The sequence below is a fragment of the Globicephala melas genome, unplaced genomic scaffold (assembly GCF_963455315.2).
Source record: "Globicephala melas unplaced genomic scaffold, mGloMel1.2 SCAFFOLD_753, whole genome shotgun sequence".
NCBI classification, from domain to species: domain Eukaryota; kingdom Metazoa; phylum Chordata; class Mammalia; order Artiodactyla; family Delphinidae; genus Globicephala; species Globicephala melas.
Window position 1 is genome coordinate 16,135 of NW_027207891.1, and position 25,537 is coordinate 41,671.

Sequence of the window (25,537 nt, forward strand, 5' to 3'; positions counted from 1 at the left end):
GTGAGAAATGAACTGTCCATGTGTTGCTCCACTGAGGTTTAAGGTTTATTATTTAGTGTTTAACTAACGCAGTTTTTCTTTAAACCTCAGTTGCCTTCTCTGTAAAATAAAGTCTTTGAAAAGGATCCACTGTAAGTTTTTTCCATTGCTTATGTTTTTATCTTAGTTTTTAATTCTCAGAAACATTGCGCGCATTTTACCTTTTAAGTTAGTAAGTCTACTTTTTTTCCCACAAAGACGGGTTCTTCAAGTTATGGAGAAGTCATAGCATACTGTTGCCTCAGTTTAAGATACGCATTCACATATGAGATGAGAAGGGTGAGGACCCAGAGAAACGCCTTTCACCGAGGGGAGTGAGAGCATACTGAAGAATGTTTAGTAATAAAGAATTCAGATGGGAGAAACGGATGGGTTACATCTGACAGATTTGCTCAAAGGAATTCTGGAAAGGCAAATATGTGAAAATGTATAGCAAAGACATGAAATGCCTTTTGGTCCCTAAATGGATTTCATTTCAAAGACGTGCATATTGCAAATACATGTACCATAACACTTCTCTGTCCACTTCTAGAATTTTCTAAAGCCTGATAGAACATCTGCAGAGAGAGGATGTCATTCCAAGATAATCGACTGCAAGTTACTAAATTAAGATAAAAATGTCCTTAACCTTGAACAGTTTTTAAAGAGATTTTAGAAGAAAGGAGCCCTCCAGAGGGTTGTATAACTGTATAATTGTACCCTTTCTAAAAGGCTATTTACAGATACATAATGTTTCCCCTCCATTCTTTAAAGTAAAATATAGGATAAAAAAAATAGTTTGAAAAAAAAAATAGTTTGGGGATATTTGTTTGGGACAGCAGGCACTGCTAATCAGTACCACTCTCTCCTTATTCCTTACTATCAGAGCCCTGGTTTAGGAGACCCCATTATCCTTAAGGCTAAGGTGGCCAGTTTAAAATCCGAGCTGATGAGATCTAAGTGCAAGTCTGCTGACCATCTGTGGTAAAAAATTTGCTCTCTGAGTTAGACACTGCCTTTTTTTTCTTACTTAATTTCTTTTTTTTTTTCCTTTTCTTTCTTCCTGCCCAAATTGTTGGAACACTATTGGAGATTCTGGGGTCACTTTGAAGCTATGTGGACATGCTAGAGATGTGGAAGCTGGAAGAGCGAAGCAACCCAGTCCCCTGGTGATGCCCTTCAGCAGCTGGACTAACGCTAGAGGGACTATCTCCAAACTTCCTGCTACCCGTGGAAAGTAAGGTAAATCACTCATTCACTTTCTGTTACCTACTAACTGATCCAGAACTCTAACCTCAGGGTTCTAGAACCCTTCTCAGTATCCCATAGTCATACTCATGTTCCGGACTCCTGATCATCAGACTTGCTTATAGCAGATGTATGGGGAGGGCGGGCTCTTCTGGAAGCCCTCATACTTCCTCCCCTACCCCCACCACACACAAATAATGATCTTTATGTCCACTCATCCTTCTATCTACACTCAGAGGCCAGGGCCCCCAGGAAGGCTTCACTGACAACCCTTTACTCCTCTCTACATGCAGAAAGGGTAGAGGTGTGGGCTCTGGAATCAGACTTCCTAGACTTGAATTCTTAATCTGTTACTTACCAGTTTAGGACGTGGGCAAAGTAGTTACCTTCTCTGGACACCCCTGTAAAAGAGGAACACTAAGTAGCACCTATGTACCTCACTGAAAGGATTAAATGAGCAAATGCAGGTAAAGTTCTTATAATTTTTTCTTGGGTCAATCAACTCTAGCTGCTATTGTTACCTTTGACTAATTTAGGGCAGAGTCCCTTTGCCCTCCTTTGGTTCTCTGGGCCCGTCTCATTCACAACACACACAACCGCATACTGCAGAGTTTTGAAAGGTGGTTCTCAAAATGTGGTCCCTGGGCCAGCAATATCAGCCACACCTGGGAACTGGTTAGAACTCTGGCACTGGAGCCCAGCAATCTGTGTTTTAACAATATTCTCAGGCAAATCTGATGCACACTAAAGGTTGACGACAACTGAGAACATCTGTCTCAGACTCTCCTGGAGGCATTCACCAAAAATAGAGTTACAGGACCTTACACCTGACCAGCTGGAGAAGGGGTCTAGTAATTGCCCTGGTTATCATGCTTGTCATGATTTTTCAGCACATAAATGTTTGAGAATCACTGCCATTTTGAATGTGTGTTTCACTTGTCTGTTTTTCCAGTGGACTTTACTTCCTTGCAAGGAAGGTTTGTGAAGATTTGTTGCTGTTGCTTGCATTATTAGTTTTATTATGCTAATTCTAGAATCTCTGGTGCATAGTGCAATCTCAGGCAGGAAGTGGTGGCTCATTAAAACAGGTATCCCAAAAGTCTTAGTAGAACTTCAAGATTAATTCCTTCAGGAAGAGGTAAGATTGTCATTAGATGCAGATGATACGATACTATATATAGAAAACCCTAAAGACTCTACATGAAAACTACTACAACTGATAAACGAATTCAGCAAGGTAGCAGAATACAAGATTAACATACAGAAATTGGTTGCATTTCTTTATACCAACAATGAAATATCGGAAAGGGAATGTAAAAACACAATGCCTTTTAAAATCACAACCCCAAAAATAAAATACTTAGGAATAAACCTCACCAAGAAGGCAAAAGACTTATACGCTGAGAACTGTAAGACATTAATAAAGGAAAGTGAAGATGATTCAAAGAAATGGAAAGACATCTCATGTTCTTGGGTTGGAGGAATTAATATTGTTAAAATGCTAATACTACCCAAAGCAATCTACAGATTTAATGCGATCCCTATCAAATTATCCATGACATTTTTCACGCAATTATAACAAATAATCCTAAAATTCATACAGAACCATAAAAGACCCAGAATTGCCAAAGCAATCCTGAAGAAAAAGAACAACGTTGGAGGCATAGCCACCCCAGACTCAGACAGTACTCCAAAGTCACAGTAATCAAAACAGCATGGTATTGGCACAAAAACAGACATATGGATCAATGGAACAGAATACAGAGCCCAGAAATAAACCCACACACCTCAGTTAATCTTTGACAATTAATCTTTGACAAAGGAGGCAAGAATATATAATGGGAAAGAGACAGGCTCTTCCGCAAGTGGTGTTGGTAAAGTTGGACAGCCTTATATAAACCAGTGAAGTTAGAACACATCCTTTCACCATACACGAAAATAAACTCAAAATGTCTTAAAGACTTAAACATAAGACATGACACCATAAAACTTCTAGAAGAGAACACAGGCAAAATATTCTCTGACATAAATCATACCAATGTTTTCTTAGGTCAGTCTCCCAAAACAATAGGAATAAAAATGAAAATAAACAAAGGGGACCGAATCAAACTTACAAGCTTTTGCACAGCAAAGGAAACCATAAACAAAATGAAAAGACAACCTACAGAATGGGAGAAAATATTTGCAAATGATGCGACCAGCAAGGGCTTCATTTCCAAAATATACAAACAGCTCATACAACTTGATGACAATAAAAGCAAACAACCCAATGAAAAAAATAGGCAGAAGACTTAAAGAGACATTTCTCCAAAGAAGAAATACAGATGGCCAATAGGCACATGAAAAGATGCTCAACACTGCCAATTATTAAAGAAATGCAAATCAAAACTACCATGAGGTACCACCTCACACCAGTCAGAATGGCCATCATTAAAAAGTCTACAAATAACATATGCTGGAGAGGGTGTGGAGAAAAGGGAACCCTCCTACAACACTGTTGGTGGGAATGTAAGTTGGTGCAGCCACTGTGGAAAACAGTATGGAGGTTCCTCAGAAAACTAAAAATAGACCTACCATATGATCCAGCAATCCCACTCCTGGGCGTATATCCAGACCAAACTATAATTCAAAAAGACACATTCACCCTGATCTTCACAGCAGCAATATTCACAATAGCCAAGACATGGAAACAACCTAAATGTCCATCAACAGATGAATGGATAAAGACGATGTGGTACATATATACAATGAAATACTACTCAGCCATAAAAAAAGAATGAAATAATGCCATTTGCAGCAGCAACATGGATGCAACTAGAGATTATCATACTAAGCAAAGTAAGTCAGAAAGAGAAAGACAAATACCATGATACCACTTATATGTGGAATCTAAAATATGACACAAATGAACCTATCTATGAAACAGAAACAGAATCAGAGACATAGAGAATAGACTGGTGGCTGCCAAGGGGGAAGCAGGTGGGAGAGGGATGAACTGGGAGTTTGGGATTAGCAGATGCAAACTGGTGTATATAGACTGGCTAAACAACAAGGTCCTACTATATAGCACAGGGAACTATATTCAATATCCTGTGATAAACCATAATGGAAAAGAATATGAAAAAGAATGTATATACATATGTATAACAGAGTCACTTTGCTGTACAGCAGTAATTAACACAACGCTGTAAACCAAGTATACTTCAATAAAAAATAAGTTAATTACATTTTTAAAAAGATTAATTCCTTCAGAAGAGCAAGTACTACACATTCACAAAAAAAGCACCCTTTTAAAGTTTAAATTTTTGAATTTCTTTGCCACTTCCTTAGTTTTGATCATCTTGGACAATATATTTTTAATATTGACTTTTAAAAAGAATTGTGTTTCAGTGTTTGCTATCCTTAGAGAGACAGAAACAGATAAGTACAACTAAATACTCATTTTTCAAAAGTCTCAAAAGTATAAGGGAAATGAAAGTAATTATATCTTCAAATGATTTTGGGGTATGTTTCTAATTCCATACTTCTGATGCGATTAAAGATTAAAACTGTATTAAGACATTTGAGACATGCCGCATTGGTATTAAATGAATTTAATTTTGTGTAAAGTGGTAGAAATATTTTCTTCAGCAAACATACCTGCAGATATAAAATCACAACCATAAATCTACAAAAAAGCAAGCTATTGAATGAAATCTGATTGGTTATTTCCCTGCAGTATGGATCTGCTAATAATTTAATTTGCTAACAGAAGCCAAAATTTAAATATACATATATATATGTGTGTGTATATATATAATCTCTTCAATTTTAAATCATTCATACATATGAACAAGTATACATACACATATATAACAATTGTTCATATATATATATATATATATATATATGTAAACAATTTAAATTAAAGACAGTACATCTGGTGGCCTATTCCCCCCCCCCCCCGATTTCTAAAGAACACCATATTCTATTCTAGGCAGTGGAATGTCAATCCACCTTAAGGGCTGTTCAATGAGCATATCTGAGAAACCACTGGTTTAGCCAATGATGTACTTATTGAGGGAGGCCCTAGTGCCACTGTCAAGAGCTTATCCACAGGAGAGATAAGAAGGTACTTGTTTGGTTTGTGAAAAGAAGGAGTAGTGAGGAATGGCAGGTAGCTGCAGGCTGATGACACGTGATGTCCATATATATGTAGAACCAACACACCCATAATTGCACCCATTTTCCATACCCAAATCCAAAGCCTTTATATCATTAATCCCAGGCAAAAATGGTAAGATTCATGTGTGTTACTATCCCACGGCTTCAAGATGCCTATAAACTCATATGAGTATGTCTTAGTTTTATCAGTGGAGGACAAACCAGGCTTCTATCACCAAGCCCCATTCCATAACAGGCAAACCAGTCCAAGACTTCTCTGAGTGCTGCAGGAGAGTCTATGGAAGGGGCGCTCACTCCACTGTGATGCCTAAAATGCCTTTGCACAGAGCAAAATTCAATACATGCTGAGTGAATGAATGAGTGAACTGGTGTCATAAAACAGGCTTATTTCAGGGAAATTCCATTCAACAGGCTGGCATTCCTTCCTACCCATCGTAACTGTTAAGCTTGCCATCAGACAAAAATTTAATTATAAAACGTTAGAGCTGAGGAAATTTTAGAAACTATCTACTCTCCAGAGGTATACAACTTTAATTTAGTGGTAAAAATCACTAGGAGTGACTTAGGAGTCTATCAGACCTGAGTCCAAATTCCACATCTACCATATTTTGGTGAGCAAATAACTACTTCTGAGGCTCTGTTCCATGTATGCATTATGGGATATCATAATAATACATACATTAATTGTATGACTATCAGGGGATGAAATGACACAATCCATTTGCCATGGTCGGCTAAGTAATTTGCACCAAGTAAGCACTCAAGACATTAGCCAATATTAATAGTGGAGAGATGAAAACAAAACTCTGGGACTGATGCCTACCCTAGTGGCCCCAGTGGTCATAATGACTTTCTTCCATTCAGCCTGCTCTCTTCTCACTAAGACTAAGGAAGAGAAGATGAACGAATTAGGAATAACAATTTGAAAATGGTGTTATACTCCCTGAATGAACGGAATTATAATAAAATGATTCATGAGTTCTGCAGAAATATGATGAGACTTTAGATCTTTATGTTAGTTCTCTACAAAACCAATTTATGGCCCTAAGATGTACCTTCCCACCCAGCCCCATCCTTACCAGGATCAAATATCATTGTAAATGGAAAAGTCAACAACACATAATCAACAAGCTAACTTACAAGCCAGTGAAGTCTTGGAGGTTTGATAGAGAAAATTCAGATTTATCATTATATGTAAAAATAAGATGATATGAAGAACTCAATCTAAAAAATATTACCTGGAGATCTATAATCTCTACAATAGTGCTATAAAAAGTAAAGAGCTAGAAATCTATTTAGACGGTTTTCCTTATAAGAAAGCACTTTCTGTATAACTTTTAATGTACTATTGATGAGAACAATTCAACAAAATTCAAATAAATATCTGCAGATGTCCTACAAGAAGAAACGAACAGAGTTAGATGTGACAGGGGATAACTGGACTTCAGGATGAGTAAGACCCTATACTTGACCTCAATAAATTAACGTGAAATACAGTGGATGAGTCACGTACAGAATGTCAGAATTCTAAAAGGCCAAGCTAAGTACCAAAAGGAACATGTGGGGACTCTTAAGAAGGAAATAAAATATTGGTTAGTTGATTATGAAAAGGCAGAAGGGAGTAGGTTCCCTTTGGCTGCTCTTTGAAGAGATCACTTCCTTTCCCCCCTAGTCCTGAGGCTAGGGTGGCATGGGCAATAGAGGAATGTGGGGACTGAGAATCATTTCTACTCTCACCAGAGTGGCTGGAAGCAGATTTTCTTACCAGGATGTAGTAGTATGCTAATATTTAAGGGTTCTTGAGGTCAGAGAGAAGGGTTTGAATACTCCGGCTCCATCTCTTGCTGTGGGTCAAGTTTCTTACCTTTCCAACACCTCGGCGTCTTTATCTGAAAATTGGGGATGATGATAATGTCTCCCACCTGAGTGTGAGAACTATATGATATAGTGCATACGCAGGGCTAAATTTGGTGCCTGGCAAACAGAAAGTGCTCAGTACGGCAGGCCAGTGTAGTGACAATAAAGGCAAAGATGACGGGGGTAGTGCCGGTGTTGCTTCTGCCCCCAGAACAGGCTCTGACTGGGAGAGAGTTAAAGCACCTTTGGGTTCATGGGCGTTTATATATAAGCAACGGTTGATCAATGTGAGCTGGTTGTCCAAATGATTATGTGCAATCTAAGAAAAAAATGGGCCTCGGATCTGCTCAGCTACTTAATAATATTAGCAGCGGTAGTAGTCAAAGAAGCTAAATTTTATTAAGTGTTTATATGCCAAACAACGTGCTGAACGTTTTAAAAGGATTTACTCACTTATTACAACGAGGCTATACGCTAGGTCCTGATAATGTTATTCGTCTCTTTCAGATGTTGACTGAGCCTCAGACGGGTTACAAAAGCACCTAAGATCCCGTTGTCAGTACATGACGGAAATGAGTTCAAATCCAGCCTGTCTGACTTGTTCTTAATCACTAAGGTATGAAATTAAGCATGTTGCCCTTTGCCTGATTCTCCTTCTGAGGCCTGAATATTTCACTTAGCTCTCTGAGTGCAGAAGAGAGAAAATTCTCTCTCCTTGACCCAACTTGGCATCAATATCCAACTCCCCTTCTCAAAATGGGTTGCTTCAACGAGCAGCAATGAATGCCGGGTCGTGGACCAGTCACCTTGATGACTAAGAGTCAGACACTAGGGAAAGAAAATGCTCTGTGACAAACCTACCCTTGTACAGAAACAAGACAGAAATGGAGGGACAGGGCAGAAGATAATGGAATAAGGCATAGGAAAAATAGCACCTGGCATCGTGATAGTAATAATAATAATAGTAGTAGTAGTAGTAATAGTAATAATAATAGACTTTACTATGCTCTAGGCATTGTATTAAGTGCTTGGTGTAAGTGACTTCATTTTAACATTGAAAACAAGTCTATGGGGATGAAATATTATTAACATCATTTTATAGGCAGGAGTATTGAGGTTCAGGTAATCAGGTAAATTGCCCAAGCTCATATGGTTAGCAAGTGGAAAGCAGAGATTTGAACCAGCACCTACACTCCTAACCATTATGCTATAACCATTACGCTGAAGACATAAGAATTCCAATGGTCTTTCCCCATAACCCACTCCTGCACTCCAGACTTAAACAGTCCAAGATCAAGAGAGAGCAAGCTTGGAGTTGCCACTCTTCAGTGAGTGTCAATCATTTCAAAACAGTGTATTTGCTAACAAGATGCAGTTCCTGTGATAATCTTCTCAACCAGGTATCAAGAAACAGGAAGCAAAGATTCAAGTAACAGTATGTTCCTACTTACGAGGAAGGTGGGACAGCATAGTTGACACTGGGCTTAACTGTTCTGGAAAACATGGTCCCAGTAGGCATACACGCTGGTACATTTTCCCCACCTACCAAATACAAAAGAAGTATTTCATTTCCATGTTGCTCTTCAAAGTTCCACCTCATTCGTTCCTGTCATTCATCCTCTGGCCTCTTCCTGTCTCCATTTCTGTACAGAAAGGTGCTGAGTCTCTGCTCTCGGATACGAAAAGGGTGTGTTAGGAGGGGGAGCCGTGGTACCTCAATGTCTTTTTTTTTTTCATCTTAATTCTATTATGCCAACTCCACTGAACTTAATTAGAGTGAATACAGAATTACACAATTACCCTCTGTTCTATTCTTCAGATGTTATATTTTGATAAGATTTACGACATGCTGCTCTCCCCTTGAACGCCAGATGAACACCAGAAATGGATGTGTGTTGACATAAAATCTGTTATAATTACAAATAAAGTATAGCTTACATAATGATAGTGTTAACATAAAATTATAGATGTGTAGAGACAACGTGGTCATGCATTTTTTAGTATAAGTACATGCTTAGACCAATATCTGTTAGCGGAATGAAGATGGAAGAGAATTTTGGTTAAGCCACAAAGGCTGTTCAAGGACTTGCAGATAGCTAAGGGGAACTCAAAGACCAGTAAGATAATATTTCCCCTGCCATGTTTTCGATTGCAAAGTGAAGGGAAGATGTGAAAGTAAGTACCCCTATGGAAATTACAAGACAAGTACATTTTTTTCCTTGAATACCTGGGCAAATGCTTAAATTCTAATGTGTATCAGTGATGCAAATTTTCAACTGAGTTTGATAAATCATAAAATAATAATTATACATATATGTATATAAAACTGCATGGAACCAGACAGTTCAGAATTACTTCTAATTAAAGAGGTACCCTATGACAACTAACTTAAACCTTACAAAATATGGTTCCAAGTACCCTATCAGAGTGAAAAGTAGGAGACTGAAAGGTTTATTGTAAATGTTTGTAGTCATGGTGTCTTAACTAAAACTACTGTGTCACAAATACTATTAAAATAATTGTGACATTTTATTCACTTTTACTGCAAACAACAAAACAAACTATAGGTATTTTTTCATTTCAGGTAATTATTTTAGCTAACAGTTATTAAATGTTTTGAGAAGACAGAGTGCTAATTGCATTACTTCATTTTATCTTTAAAATAGCGCTTCCATGTAATTATTCTTAATATCTCCATTGTATTAAAGTGTATCTCTAGTTTAGACCTTTCTTCAGAACTGCAGACTTGTGTATCCAACTGTGTACTCAGCATCTCTACTTGGACGTCACGAAAACATCTCAAATCTTATACCTCCAAAACTGGTCTTTAATCCCCCAAACATGCTCTACCCCAAACTTTTTCCATCTTAGGTGACAGTAACCACACCTTTCCAGTTCCCCAGGCCCTAAGTCTCAAATTCACCCTTGACCCCCTCTTCCTTTCCATTCTTGCATTCAAGCTACCACGAAATGCTGTCACAACCTTCCCACTGTGCCACTTCTGAGAATTACCAGCCGCTAGCAGCCTGGTGCAGGCCACCAACATAGACCTCGAGGATCCTGTAGTCGCCTCCCGAGATTCTCCCTGACTCCACTCTCTCCCCACATCCTCAAGGCCACAGATGGAGTTATGCTTTTCAAACAAGAGACAGTTCATGCCACACCTCGGCTAAAATCCTGCCCCTGGCTGCCTACATTTAGAGTAAAAGACACAATGCATGTGATGGCCTCCCAGGGCTTACCCAATCCATCCCATCACATATCCGACCTCCAGCCCTCCTGCTGTCTCTTCCTCCCCACTGACTAAGTCAGCCACGGTGGCCTCCTTGATATTCCTCCAAGCTGCCCGGCATATTTCTGCCTTAGAGTTTTGGGACTGGTTATTCTTGCTCCCAGGGAGTGGTCTCCCCATCATACATTCTGACAACTCCCTCACTTCAAGTCTTTGCTCAAATGTCAACTTATAAAATCCACCCTGACTACCCTATTTAAAATCAGAACCTACCTGTACACTCCTCCAGCACTCCCAACCCAAGCCTCTTCAGTGAACTTCACATCCTTTTCCTTAACCCGTAGCGCCCATCAACTTGTGACAAAGCATAGAATTTATTTATAACATCCGTTTCCACACGGGAGTGTAAGGAGGGAGAAAGCATGCAAGAAGAAGCACGCAGGCAAAGGCTCTTGTCTAACTTATTCATTGATAGTCCAAGCATAGAGAACAGGAAGACGCTTGATAAATAGTCCTGAAAAAGATACAGATGAGGAAACTAGTAGTAAAGCTCAGAAAGTTTAAGTAACTTCCTCAAGGTTCTAGAGCTAGAAGAGGGTCACAGTAGAATTCACACTTGGGGATGTCTAACTTCAAATCTCTTAGCCTCTCTGCTATCTTTTTTTTTTTTTTTTTTTCCTCTCTCTCTTCTTTGCAGTACGCGGGCCTCTCACTGTTGCAGCCTCTCCCGTTGCGGAGCACAGGCTCCGGACGCGCAGGCTCAGCAGCCATGGCTCACAGGCCCAGCCGCTCCGCAGCATGTGGGATCTTCCCGGATCGGGTCACGAACTCTCAACCACTGCACCACCAGGGAAGCCCCTCTCTGCTATCTTAAGTCCATGCAATTCAGGATTTGTTTTAATCAGTGCCATGGAAATTCTCACTCCACTGAATAGGATCACTAAAGTGTTCTCTGTCTAGATTTATATATATATTTTCCATTTAAACAAAGGAAACAGAAGAGGGGAATTCATCATGGGTTATTGCGGTAGTTTTACAGCAATTTTAGCAATAATGACATTTAAGTAATAGTGATATTTAATGATAGCATAATAATAATAAAATAATAGCTCTTAAATGTATTGAAGACAAATCGCATGCTAAACTCGGTGCTAAAATATTTCCATGTATATTTTGTGCAAAATCCTTATGAATATTCTATCAGATGAGCTTTATGTGTAACTCCACCAGGCATACTTCTCTTATTCCGCTTTCAAAGATAAGGAAATTGATGAGAAGTGTGGTAACTGTTTGATCAAGATGAGACTGGTAATAAGTTGTGAGTATGAATTTAAATTCAGGTCTAACTCCAGAATTTGATTCTCAATCCATACATGAAAATTCTGATAATTCCTTTGATAAGGGTATGTTCTCTCCTGGAAAACATCCCCCATTATGTCTGCCTGTGCTCACACCTTCAGAACACAGTCAAGTTTGAAACATGATAAAAATGTTTAAATAGTGTGCTTTAATAAATGGAAATATCTTCATCTAAACAATAACACAAAAAGGCAGGCTGAGCCCTTTGAAGTGGCTTCGTTGCTATCTTCCATCCAGAACAAGAGAAGGAATCGACAGCTGCAGAGTAAAGAAAGCATGAAACCCAGAGATGGAGGATTCTGTAAATGACCAATTACAAGACTATTAAGCCACACTTTCATAGCAAGAGGCAAAATATTCCATTAAACTGAAAATTCTTCTACCCCTCACTCCAAGGCCCACACAAACATTAATGTTGCATGTATTAGGATCTATTTCCTGTGCTCTATCAACTTGACTTTCAGCAACTGTATTAATACAGTCCTTTCGCTTTGCACATATATCTGAATGATGGATTCCATTACTGGAGTTTTGTAGAAAGAGTGGAGTGAATGAAGTAAAGTTTGGGAAGAGCCATCATAATCCATAATGATGGGCACTGAATCAGGACAAGAAGAAACCTCTCTTCTCATTTATTTGAATGAAAATTCTACTATATATTTATTGCCTCTGTACAGGGCCATCTGTTGAATAGTGGAAAACAAGCATCTTTCATTTGGAGGTAGGATTTGTGTGCTCAAGTTTCTATGGGCCTGCAGAATTAATCTTGTTTTAGAAATGAAATAAAATGTAATTTCTTACTGTAAGCAGATGTGGTTAAGCAACTGGCAACTTTGATGTCTTTAAATCACTGCAGTTTCAGGGTAGGCAAATCTATAATTATTTCAAGCACTTCTTTATTGGTGCAACAATTGAGCAGTGTACATAGTGGTCAACAACCTGGGCATTGTCAGACGACTCTAAGTTTGAATCTAGACTTTGCCACTCACCAGCTATGTGACTTTCAGCTATGAGAAGCACTTTCTTCAGCTTTACAGTGTGGATTATTATATGCCCTTTGCAGAACTACTGTAAGAACTAAATGTATATGGGCACAGGGGCTCATAGTAAGGGCTCAAATTAGTACTGTGGTCACTACTAGTAGTATTGAAAAGAAATTAGAACTTCTATTCTCATAAAGTGGGATATGTGTCCCTTTTCATTGTAATTTCATATCATTTTACTTTTGACCTTATAATTTAATAGCTTGATCCAAGAAACATTTAGCAGTAAATATAATTGAAAGAAGATTACCTGTCAAACATGAAATACTGTAGCATCAAGTGTGCTGGCACAATACTCTTCTCAGATAATTAACCTGTAAAAATATGTTATTGTCTTCTTTTTAATTAAGCACATTGAACATATATATTTACTGTGCCAATTGGCGAAAGGTCCATTAATTAATCAGTCTAACTATATGTTGCATAAACGTCTTCTAAACATAATCGTATATGTATTTTATTTGTTGGGAAAATGTGTTTGAGATTGTTCTTTTCTGCCTATTTAAAGTAAAAGAGGGTGAGAAGTAGAGTTAGGCTTAATGTACTTTGTACTCGATTATGCCATGAAAATGCTTCTGTGCCCTGGAGACAACAACAAAAGATTTGCTTTAATGACAAGAATCAAGTATGTTCTAAAGCTTCCAGGTAGGAGGCGTATAGGTTGCAGTTTATATCAGAAGTCTTTGCTCTCTCTCTCAACTGCGTCTAGATGGGAAAGATGTGGTCACAAATGCTTCAAGGTGATACAGTAAATGTTGGAAAGAGGGGGGTAGGAGGCAGAGTTTTGAATATCTCAAACCTGAGCTAGAAGGATTTTATTTAAAGAAAATAGCGGATATGATTTTTCACTTAAGGAATGCCAGTCAGCAAACCTGACATTAATGTAGGAAATTAGCTCTTTTAGCTATGATGCTTTCAAATGCACATTACTGAAAACAAATTCAAAATAGTCAAAGGAAATTTAAAAACAAAAACCCAACAACAACAACAACCTCAACAAACAAGTACTAGAAATTCAGGGATGCAGCCATATTCAGATACAGTTGGATCTGGAAGTTCCAGAGTATCAGCAGGGTTCCAGCTCTCTCTCCATCGCTCAGCCCTGCTTACCTCTGCAAGACTTTATTTTACAGAAAGTCTCTTCTTGTGCTGGATGCTAACTGGGAGTCCCAGAGTCGTATCTCCCCAGCTTAGAAATTCCAGAGAGAAAAGACAATTCTTCCATTTTTCTCTGAGAGAAAAGTCCTGGGGAGAAGTCTGATAGACTTAGCCGAGGTCAGATGCCTACGCATGAGCCAATCACCTGCTTTACTGGAGTTCAGTCCCTGGGAGACTCATCCCCGGGGCCCGTGAGGAGGCAGGATGGCATTATCTGGCAGTTCTCCAAGAAAAGCCTGCTGTTTTTGTAAGATGAAAGGGGAGAGGACATGGATAATGAAACCTGTATCTGCTTCTGTAAAATCCACAGAATCTTACTCCCTGCCCTGTGTCGATGACCATGCAGTAAGCTGACCCAGGAGGTCTTTTTTCCCACAACAGTCTTTATATATATGACTAAGGAACACACTGGTAAAAGAATATGGGAGAAAGTCTGAGTATGACAAGTCAGCTAGACTGATATTAACTTAAAAAGCTGTGTGAAAATATCCTTAAAGAGTTGCCCCCAACTCACTCAAAGTCCAAAGTTGGAGCTGGAAATACAATGTCATGGAGTTTGGATAAGAACAGGTTTTCTCCAAGCTGAACTATGACACAGAGAGTAGAGACTTCTAGAAACTATACTTTTTCAAAGAAAAAACATCACATGAGAAAAATGAGGCCTAGAAAAATTAAATGACTTAAGGTAACATAGCTAATTAATGGCAGGACTGAGACTAGAGTATACTTTGTGTAATTGGCTATGGTCTTTTTTGTTTGTTTTTGTTATCACTTCAAAACGAGACAAACTTAAAGAAAGGAAACACAACCAAGGCTCAGTGGTTGGAAAAGGGATGGATGCGAACGCCCACTTGTTTCTTACGTATAAAGTTACCCCTCGCAGTGTTTTGGAGGAGAAAACGCTGGCTCTTCCCAACGTTGGTTACATACACAAAGATTCCAACGACAAGACAAGTGCTTTGCAAACAAAGTAACTAGAACCAGCTCAGGCTTCCCCGCGCCGGGTCCTACGTTCCACGGTCAGAACCACCAACTGTATCCCCCCGGGTAACAAAGTGATTCAGAAAAGCTAGCGTCTTCAGAGAAGAGAGAAAACTTAGCCGGGAAGAGAGTCAGGAGAAAATTGCTCAGCTTCTTGCTGGGGTCTGAAACGATCCCAACAGAGTCCTTAAACCCCTCAGGTTTCCCCAATCAAGCACCCTCGCCTCCAACCTGGGCCACCCCAGATCTGACTATCAGAGGAAAGAAGTCTGCGGACGCACGGAGAGCTGACCACCCCACGAGAAGGACCTACGCGCGGCCGCACCCACTCACCTGCCGCTCCCCGGGAGACTGGAGACCAGCCCGGGGTCCAAGTCCTGGGCTTGGCAGACTCGTCCCTCTCCGGGCCCAGCTCCAGCTCACCTCGGCGCCGCCCGCCTGGACGCCGCCATCTTGACCAGAAAGGGGGCCTCGCGCCGGAGGCCCCTGAGCGGGCGCCCTGAGCGGAGCCGGAGCGCCGGGGAGCCCCAGGTCGGCGCCCTACGTCCCCCGCGCGCTCGCGCCCCGTCCACGAGCGACGAGAGTCCCGCACGCAGCGCCCTACCCAGGCTTCCGCGGAACCGACGCCCCACGCAGCCCGCACCACGGCTCAGGCGGCGCCGAGGGCGGCCCGGGCGGAAGAGCGGGCGCGGGGCACGCTCTCGGTAACCTGGCAACGCGGAGCAACCCGGCGTCTCCGGCGAACCCCAGCCCTCCACCACGCGGAAGCACGGACCCCCGCACCCGCCGCCCAGCCCGCGCCGCCCCTCGGTCGTTCCGCCCGCCGCTGCCCGCTGGCTATGGTCTTTTAAATCCATGATACAACGTCTATATGTAACAAATCTGTTAAACCCTAAATGTTTATGATATTCAAGTAATCCATTATCTGAATTATTCTTGAAGATAAAACATCCAAAGACTTCTTAATTGTATGGGTATACATACATAAAATACACGTGGAGGTAACTTCAAATATAGTATGTGCCTGTCTCTAATTCCTTCCCTCTCCGCTCTTTTAAAAAAATGCCCCTTTACAAATTGCCCACTCACCATCTGTTAGGTAAATCTGCTGAAACACAGTAAATGTGGAGACAAATTGTTATAGAGACTATTCCAAATGGCACCGACACCTGTATTTATGAAATTTTTAAAAGGGTAAGTTAGAGTTGATTTAAAAAAAAAAAAAATCCCACTATAGTAACACCACATCATCCTAGGTGCCCAGTTCTATCCAATTACATAAGATGGAGAAAGAGAGAGAGAGAGAGAGAGAAACAGAGAGAGGAGAAAGAGAAAGAAAAAAGGAAGAAAACCAAGTACTTATGTATAAAGTGTTGCTCCCAAAGTTTGAGATTATACTCAAGCATCAATGAACAGAAGGAAAACACTTACAAATTTACAAATGTATTTCATTTATGGTATGAGGGACACAGGTTTAGATTTGCAACACGCTCCCACAGGGGTCAAATTGACCACTTTTTTCTATCTAGTTGCTCTTGAGAGAACAAAACAATTGAAACAGATGCCATTCAATTCCAAGTCTATAGCTTAGACCATGTCACTGCACATGAAATATTGTTCATTCAGAGTCAGCACATAGCAAGAGTAATTTATACTCTCAGAGTGTTTGCTCTCAAGTCAATCGCAGAGAAGCCTTGACTAAAAACGTTCCCATTAATTTCCATTGTAATATATCTTACTTATATAGCCCATGAAACAGTGGTCAGGGGAGATTTATTCTTTGGAGATTTATTTTGGAGATTTATTCATATTATATAATCTCTCCACTTTAAGCCATCCCCCACTCGGCGATTATTTTTTAAATATGTTACTCGTAGTCAATATTAATTTACATTTAATCTTTCTTAGCTTTAGGAGAGTATTATTTTGTACAGGCTCAGAAACAAATCTCCCGAAATTCCTCCCTGATGCTCCCTTCAGGCTGAAAATGCATTGCAGGGTGGCTGCAGTGACTTAATTCTAGTTGGCAGAGCCCTGGCCACACACTAATTTCATTAGCCTCAAACTCCTGGATTTGAAAGATCCACTGAATATGATTCTTGTCCTCTGACATGTCACTTACTAACCAGTTCAGTGTGCATACAGGAGAGAAAGGACTTGCTCAGCTCTGGCCCACCGGCAGGCAGATGAGAATTCCCAGTCAGAGACACTGTTTACATCTGAGTGGTCATTCTTGCCCAGGTCCTCATTTTCAGGAAGGAAGTTCAATCCAGGCTTTGCTGGCAGCTGCAGCATTTGTTACATCCATTACTATCTCCTTGTTCCTTCTTGCCCCCCAGTGCTTAGCATCCCCCATTTCAGTCACTAAGTCTTCCTTCCCCCAGCCTAGAAGCTTACCTCACCATAAATTTCTATCTCAAATGATAGGTTTGGCACATTCCCCACAGCAACCCACAGGGACTGGGGAAAAGAAAACTCAGATCTCTGGAGAGCTAAGAATTCAACCATTTAGAGGAGTTTCTTTTATACAGGACAGTCTTCATTGAGCTGAACCCTGCAATCCCAGAGAAGATTCACCTACCCGTTCTTTTCTTCTTTCCCTAAAGTGACTGTGTCTTTGAACAATGGGTCTGTGTTCCACTATTCTCTCTATTCATTTTGCAGGTTTACAGAGGCTGGGAAACTGGGGACTGGACTTACATGCCAGGAGCTTCTAAGATCACACGCAAAAATAAGGCTATGGGAAGAGACTGTTGGAATCTATCTCTGTATATTTGAACATGGGCAGTGGTTAACCAGGATGCTCACACCAAGCTTATATCCAGCTTGCAGCACAAGCTACAAGTTGGTGCATCCCTCCTACTACCAGCCTCTTCTCAATAAATGCAGGTGAAAACTGGGGGCTCTTTCCCCTCAGCTGTTCAATCCAACATGAATAGCTGCAATTTGCAAATTAGAGGAAAATGACAGTGTTTTCTCTGAATGGTTTTGGTCCCAACCCACACTGCTAATGTTGGCATTCAGTTCCTTTCCTTCCCAGCCCAGGGAACGGGGGAACTAAGCATAAGGCAAGCGCTCTCTTTTCTTGCAAGTGCCTCAGATCCACACACCAGAGAAGGAAGCAGCTCCCCCTGGAATCTTTTTCAGCAAACACAATCCTTCAGCCTAGTCGGCAAGCTGTCTCTTGACTTTAAGATTTCACTCTTTTTTCGACAGGCAGGCCCATCTGCAGTACTGCCCAAGCTCCAAGTGAAGGCACCAAAATAATTTTTAAAATGTCAAACAGCAAATGTGCCTCCAACCCCCAGAGCTCCAGTAAAACTACTGTGAGTTGCCCCTGTGGTTCTCAGGTGACCTCTGGCCTCATCCTCCCTGCAGCGCTGCCTCCTCAGGTTCTCTAGTTTAAGCTCAGAGGTAACGGAAGTGCTTCTGGGTTTTGCTTACAACAACCCAGGCTCTTCCTGAAAGCATTACCTCAAAGTGAAGGCTGCCCAGAAGCACTTTTGGCCTTGCAAACATCTAGAGATCTCCATGGTGGCATACTCAAGAGGTGTTAGAGATGCTCAGAGGCTCAGAGGGGCCATACCAGGCTGCAGCTTTAGACAGGCACCCCTCCTTCTGGCACAAACACAAACTTCATACTCCTGGGTGCTGATGTAGTGACAGCTTGAATCACAAGGAGTCCCCTCCAGAAAACCAACATGTTTCAGGAAAGGCACTTGAGAGGGAGCCAACTTTTTAGCTACGGGGAGCATAAGGGTCAGCCAGAACATCTGGAGAAGGGACAAACTGAGCTTGGGTCCTACCAGGCAGGGAGAGAGCTGTGCATTAGGAAAGGATCACTTCAAGACAGAGATGAACAAAAACCTTGGATATAGGGGTAGAGAAGGAAAAGAGAGGCAGAAATTGAAAGGGAGAACATAAAAACAGAGAGGCAAAAAAATAAAAAATAAAAAACAGCAGGGAGAAAGAGACACAAGGAGAGAGACACACAGGAAGAAAGACAGAGAAACAAGAGAACCCATAGTCACGCAGACCCTGAAACTCAATTTCTTCATCCAGAAGCCATCCATCTATACCCAGGGCGGCACAGGAGCCGTGGGGCCGAGGCTGCGGGAGCAGGCGGTGAGAGAGCACTGCAGCACCGCCCACGGCTCACCTGGCCCGATCCGCCGTCCTCGCATCTTCCGCCGTTGCCCGCCTGCACCCGGAGCTAGAGGACCGCCCGGCCTTGCTCAGCGCACCCTACTGCCTCCCTCCAGGCGCCTTCTTGTCTGGCTCTGAGAATCGTCCTCAAAACCCAGGACTGGGGTTGGGGGCTGCGTTAGGGAGGTCGTGGGAAAGGATGGGCACAGGGTGGGTGCAGAGAAAGCGATTGTGTTTCGCAGTTAGCATGAGCTCACCTCCGGGCTCTGAGCTGGCAGGAGTAGAAAGCTGATCGCCCGGCTCCTGCCAGTGGCCAGATCGCAAAGGCAGTTTAGACGGTGCAAACAACTGCCCAGAGCAAATCACCTGGGGGCACGTCTGCGGGTGGCTTCTCCCCGCTTGAGGACAGTCCCCACGCCTTTCGCCCCATGCCCTCGCAGAGACAGGTTACAGGCCGGGAAATCCAACCCGAGCGAAATGGGCAATTCACGTCCAAATGTAGGTGAAGACCTAGCCTTCGGTTTAAGAACTGCCTCCCTAAGCTCTTCTCGAAATTTTCCAAGGCAGCTGCAGCTTGTCGGGCGGCTTGGGGCAGGGAAGTTGGGGAGTTGAGAAATGCCTAGTTTCTAGGCGTCTTCTCATCTTTCATATTCCTTGCGCCTAGGTGGCTCTCACAGGAGCCCGGCACTTTTACAAGCCTGTTTTGGAACCATATTTCACTCGAATGCAAACCCATTTAAATCATCGCCTTGTTTTTCGGAGACTGTTTCTTCTAAATGGGGCCATAAATCCAGAATGTCAAGCCGGATGGAGTGGAGCGCGGACAGGGGAGAGATGGAAGGGAAATGAATCAAGCAGGGAAAGTACCTCCTCGGGTGAGGTGGGAGGGATTCGGCAGGATCTCCAGGGTGGAAATGAGCGAAGGCTGACCAGACCCCGCACCCCTGGAGTCCAAGCCAGCCTTCAGGATAATGAGCGCGGGGAGCTACGGCGCGCTCTGCCCCGGAGGGAGCGCCCCCCTACCTGGAAAAGCCTCAGGATGTTGGCTACCATGATGGAGACCGAACTCCCCGAAGCCCCAATCACTCCAACTACTTTCTCGGGCTTGACGAAAACCGGAGGCTCGCCGTTGGTGCAGCGCACTTCGGAGGTGTCCTTCTGGATGAGCACCTGGACGAAAGTGAGCGACTGTTCGAGCGCATAAGTGTCCCTGGAACAAGTGTCCAGGATCCGCGCTCCCAGCGTCACGTTGGGCAGCAGGTTGGGATCGCTGTTGATCTGGTCCAGGGCGTAGAGCATCGCTTCCAGCCTGTGGATCCCGTTCTCCCTCTTGATGTCGCCGCAGGGCACTCCGCTGGGACCCTTCGCGTGCACCGGGAACAGCCCCCCGAGGGTGACGTCCCCCTCGATCCGAATGGAGTGCGGGGCGTACATCTCCTGGCCGCGCGCCGCCGCCGCCAGCGCGCACAGAAGCACCTCCAGCACGCAGCAGGGAAACTTCATCAAAGTCAGGCCGCGGAGCAGCTTCCCCAGCTGGACCATGCTGCTCCCGCGGCTGCGGCGGTGGCGGCGGCACTGGAGGGGACGGTGGCGGGCCCGCCGGAGTCCTGGCCCCTTGGGGTGAGCTCCTCCGATGAAGCCCAGGGTCTCCTGCGGGCGAGGAGGGTAGGGGCGCCCGGGGAAGGGCAGCCGGCGAGGGTGGGGGGGTCCCGCGGCGCCTGCCAGCTTGGGGCGCCGTGCGCTCTTGGGTTCCCCGGCCAGCGCGCCGCGCTCGAGCTCGCGCTCGGTGGCTTGCAGCTCGAGCTCTCCAACAGCCCAGCACTGGGGAGAGAGCGAGGACGGCTGTCGCTTTAAATGCGCGTTCGGCTCCCTCTCCTCCTCCGCCCACTCCCTCCCACCCTCGCTCTCTCTCAGTCTCTCCCCACCCTTCCCAGCGCCCACCCTCCCCGCGGTTTTGCAACATCACGCAGGGAGGGGCTGCGTGCTGAGGTAAGGGGGGAGGGAATGGGTGGGCGGCTGTGGGGGGGGAGTACCTCCGATTGGGAGTTTCGAGGTCCCCAGGGAATCTGGGGATTGCAGGTCGCAGGCGAAGGCTGAGCTCCTGCTTCGGTCTAACTGTAGAAGCCGCTCGCTCGCCCGCCTGCACCCACACGCACATTCTAGGCGCAGGGTGGCATCAGCCCGGGACAGGGCGGTTCTAGCTGGGGCTGACTGCTTCCAACCCTGAGGTCCGGAGCCGGGGCTGTCAGCGCCGGGAGAATGCGAGGTAGTCGAAGGTGATGCTGCCAAGCATGAAGGGTAGTAGGGAGACCCCAGTCTCTACTGCTAATTCGTCTGTGCCAGTTTTTCCTAAGAAAAACACACATACACACAGGAGCCTGATTTATGACCTAAAGAACCTTTACGCAGAGACTTCCCCGGGGCCAGGCACTGGGCTAGCCTGTAGGGAAAGACGCCAACAAGAAATGCTGGGAAGGGACATGCATCTTTGGTCTTCAGGGGTTACTGTGGCCGGAGCCGGATGAAGTAACCCTGGTCTCCAGTAAATCTGTGGCGGATTCGCTCCTTTTCTTCCTTTCATCGCAAGAGACGGAACAACTGAGAACTCTGCAGAGCGCACTTTCTTCTCTGGCGCTGACAGGTGTAAGGCTCCCTCCTACCCATTTCCAGAGAGGCCTTTGGGCTGATGTCAGGTTTCCTCGGGCAGGAAATAGCAAGAAAGAGGTGACAGTAGGAGGAGCAGACAGAAATCTCCCCATCGATCCAGTGATCCAGTGATCCATTCTTTTTTTTTTTTTTTTTTTCTGGCTGAAGATTTGGGGGGTTTGGGGAGTGGAATCAGGATGCCAGAGCAGGTTGTAGTGCAGTTAGGAAGCTGTTTTTCAAAGGTGTCCCCTCCTGCAGGTCCAGCCCAAACTTGGCCCATTAAAGCAACAAGTGGCCCTAGTTCCTACACAAGGAAGGGCAATGTATCTGCCCTTGGTGCCCACGTGTACTGCTTATGGTGGTCTCTACTCTTGCTGAGCCTTTCTGTTGGAGTGCAGCGAAACTGTCTTATACAGAATTGAGGGCGCAGAGAAAACCAAAACAAGACTATACTTTCTGTTGCAATGTTAGTGTACTAAAGAAAACAACACACACACACACACCCCCCTAAAAAGTCAGAAGTTGGGAAGTTGGTTGTCTCTTCCACCAACCACCTGTATGACCTTGGCACTTCTGTTCCTGTGCCTGAGTTTTACTTTGCCCATCTGTAAAATGATGAAATTGAATTGAATGTTTTGCAGGTTAACTTTTTTTTTTTTTTTTTTTTTTTTTTGCGGTATACGGGCCTCTCACTGTTGTGGCCTCTCCCGTTGCGGAGCACAGGCTCCGGACGCGCAGGTTCAGCGGCCATGGCTCACGGGCCCAGCCGCTCCGCGGCATGTGGGATCCCCCCGGACCGGGGCGCGAACCCGTGTCCCCCGCATCAGCAGGCGGACCCCCAACCACTGCGCCACCAGGGAAGCCCTGCAGGTTAACTTTTAACTTTCAAATCCTCTGTTGAAATAGGCCATGCACCTTTGGCCATGGTGTTCTTTTTAGACCAATATCCTTTGTTGCTTTATGTGTAGGGCACCCGTTTTTTGATACCCAAACAACACTTCAAACATTTCCTGGTACAGAGGATTTTATTTTTTTTCTTGTTGGCCACCCATTTATCTTCCTTCTAGGGAGAGTCCAGTCCATCATTTTCTTTTCAGACATGCCCCTCCTCCAGGTTTCAATACTTAAGGTTTGAGGAGGAAAAAAACCTTCTGGCTACAGTGTTCAAGGAAGGGAATAGAGGCTAACAAGAGCTATGCAGGGCTAATCCCTGGACTTCTGCTGGAGTAACGAGGTTGATGACATAGGGTTACCACTGTCCAATAGACAATCCGTGCCGGAGTTAAAAGAAAAAGGAGCTTCCTTCCTCTAAATGCTTTATGTATATCTTTTGGACAATGTTACACTATTTGATTTTGTAAAAACATACCATTTTACTGCCATCTTCAAGAAAAGTGATGTAAAAGCTATGCGAAGCTACCCCTGTATACAATGTGATCATCCATCACTCATAGATGTGATGCCCTGCTATATAAGTGCACACCTTGTGCAACCTTATGCTGTGATGCGCCCGCCCCTTCCAGCCAGCCCTGGAGCTGCGAGCGTATAAGCCCGCAGCTGTGCCAGAAGCTCCCACATAAACAGGGAAATATTTGAATCCCATAATGAGAGATAACAGAGAGGAGAAAAGGCAGAGAGAAGAAGGGGTGGGGAAGAGAGAAAGGGACCTGGTTAAAACATGTGAACTCCAGGATCCACATGTGCCTGAAAGATTGCCTCTTTTTTTTCAATTATATAGTATTTTATTTCTGTTGTTTGAAGTCAAAATATCCTCTTGTAACTCACCTATTCTGCTATTCAATACATTGGATCAAAAAGGCTGGAACAAGTGAAATAGATATCCTGTTAAGGCAGCATTAGCTAATTTGGAAAGGGGGAAAGAAGCAAAGCAATAGAAAGGCATCCTTGGGAACACAAATACTGTGATCCTAGTATTTAGGCATCAGTACCTCAGGCTATATTTGATAGAGACTGTATCCTTATTTAGTTTTTAATTGAAGGCTATTTAGTAGGCACTTGGTGCCAAAAAATATATTTGAAGAGCTGTGTTACAAGTAATAACACTTGATTTTTCACCTGCCCATGTGAAGATCTATGTTCTCCTCTTCCATTTCCAGGTCACAGCTTGCAACTGCTCAACAAATAGTTCTTGGCTGACTGTTGAATGTTGCCTTATTCTGTGTTCTCTCTTTGCTCTACTCATTCTCCCCAAACATCTGGCAGCAATCATTATCTTCTTTTTGTTGCAGTCATCTGTGTGCATGTTTTATTTCCCTTGCTAAGCTGGAAGATCCTTGAGGGTTAGGGGCTAGGTATTATAAGGGGCTAGGTATTATTTATCTTTTTACCTCGGACAATGTTCAGAATGGTGTTTTGTACCTAAGAAGCACTCATGTGTTGAATGAATCAGAATTGGTTAGCCATTCCCCACTGTCTTTATCTCACAATAACAGAAACATAAAGTGGGCAGAGCAGAAACGACGGCAAATAAATTGTCCTCTCAGTCACAGAATGCAGTTTCTAGAACTTAAAGAATAATTAGTAGATTTTGAAATAATTTTGTTTTACAAAAATTTCATAAGATTGAAATACTCTAACCTTAAAGCTCTCGATCAACTCTAAAGGAGGGCTTTAATTGGCTCTTCCTGAGTCAAGTGTTTATTCCTGGGCCGATAACTGGGGCCATTGTCATAATAGAAAGTGTGATTTGTTACCAGAGAAAGAGGAAAGTGACGCTGGGCTTGCAAGATATTTATATCTTCAGCCAGAGTGCATAGGATCTGGAACTTAATTGGTGACGCAGTTTTGTTTGAGATTATGTGAATGAAAAATCTTTGTGTAAGAGTGATTAATCTAAAACTTGGCCAGTCATTGTCCTAGTGTCATATTAAATTGCAGGAGAATCTAGTTTTAGGCACAAAGGTCATAAATATAAAATGTGTTCCCAGGCTTGGTTCTGTGTAGTCAGTAATCTATACTCACCCAGTCATTAATAAAAATGAAAGTTAAGGACTCAGTCCTAACTTATATGCTGAGCATTGTATTTTGTTAACAATCTCAGTTTTATTTTCTTTGTTCTCCCCTGTCCATCATCTTCTGCAGAAAATAATGTCTCCACTTTCAATTCCCTGTCTATTTAAATCCAATTTGTAATTTATAAAGTTGTCCTCCTTAAGGGCTGCTGCTTCTGCCACAGTAATGTACTCTGGCCATTATTATACTCTTCCATCTTTCATGTAGGTCTCCATCCATAGGTTTTGTTTTCATAGCTTTTTTTTTTTTTTTTTGGCGGTACGCGGGCCTCTCACTGTTGTGGCCTCTCCCGACGCGGAGCACAGGCTCCGGACGCGCAGGCTCAGTGGCCATGGCTCACGGGCCCAGCTGCTCCGCGGCATGTGGCATCTTCCCAGACTGGGGCACGAACCCGTGTCCCCTGCATCGGCAGGGGGACTTTCAACCACTGCGCCACCAGGGAAGCACTATACTTATGATTTTATATTTGCTTATTTACTTTCGTCTCCCCCCTCAGCTCAAGAGAGACTATATTCATCTGTGTTAATCACTGCTGGATTTCCTGAACATGCCTATAAATCATACTGAAGAATGGTGCCTGAAATTTGGTAAGGGATCAATCAATTTTCTTGGCTGGATGAAGAAATGTGTTCATAAATTAATGAACAGATCT

The 25,537-nt window shown here is 43.2% G+C and overlaps 1 protein-coding gene and 1 long non-coding RNA gene across 2 annotated transcripts in view; both read right to left on the reverse strand.

The window, feature by feature from the left end:
• LOC115850909 (uncharacterized) overlaps positions 1–21,364 on the reverse strand; it is a 35,054-nt gene extending 13,690 nt beyond the window's left edge. Inside the window, exons 1-4 of the mRNA XM_070044831.1 lie at positions 21,240–21,364; positions 20,230–21,148; positions 8,739–8,829; positions 1,625–1,667 (exon numbers count right to left, since the gene is read on the reverse strand). Of these exons, the coding sequence (XP_069900932.1) occupies positions 1,625–1,667; positions 8,739–8,829; positions 20,230–21,148; positions 21,240–21,364 (1,178 nt within the window). The remainder of the gene's footprint in view (positions 1–1,624; positions 1,668–8,738; positions 8,830–20,229; positions 21,149–21,239) is intronic.
• LOC132595936 (uncharacterized) lies at positions 11,670–15,621 on the reverse strand. The gene is made up of 3 exons (XR_009562044.1): positions 15,394–15,621; positions 13,172–13,235; positions 11,670–12,136 (listed from the first exon to the last, which is right to left on the reverse strand). It is a non-coding gene; the product is annotated as an uncharacterized lncRNA (long non-coding RNA).
• Positions 21,365–25,537: the final 4,173 nt, after the last annotated feature.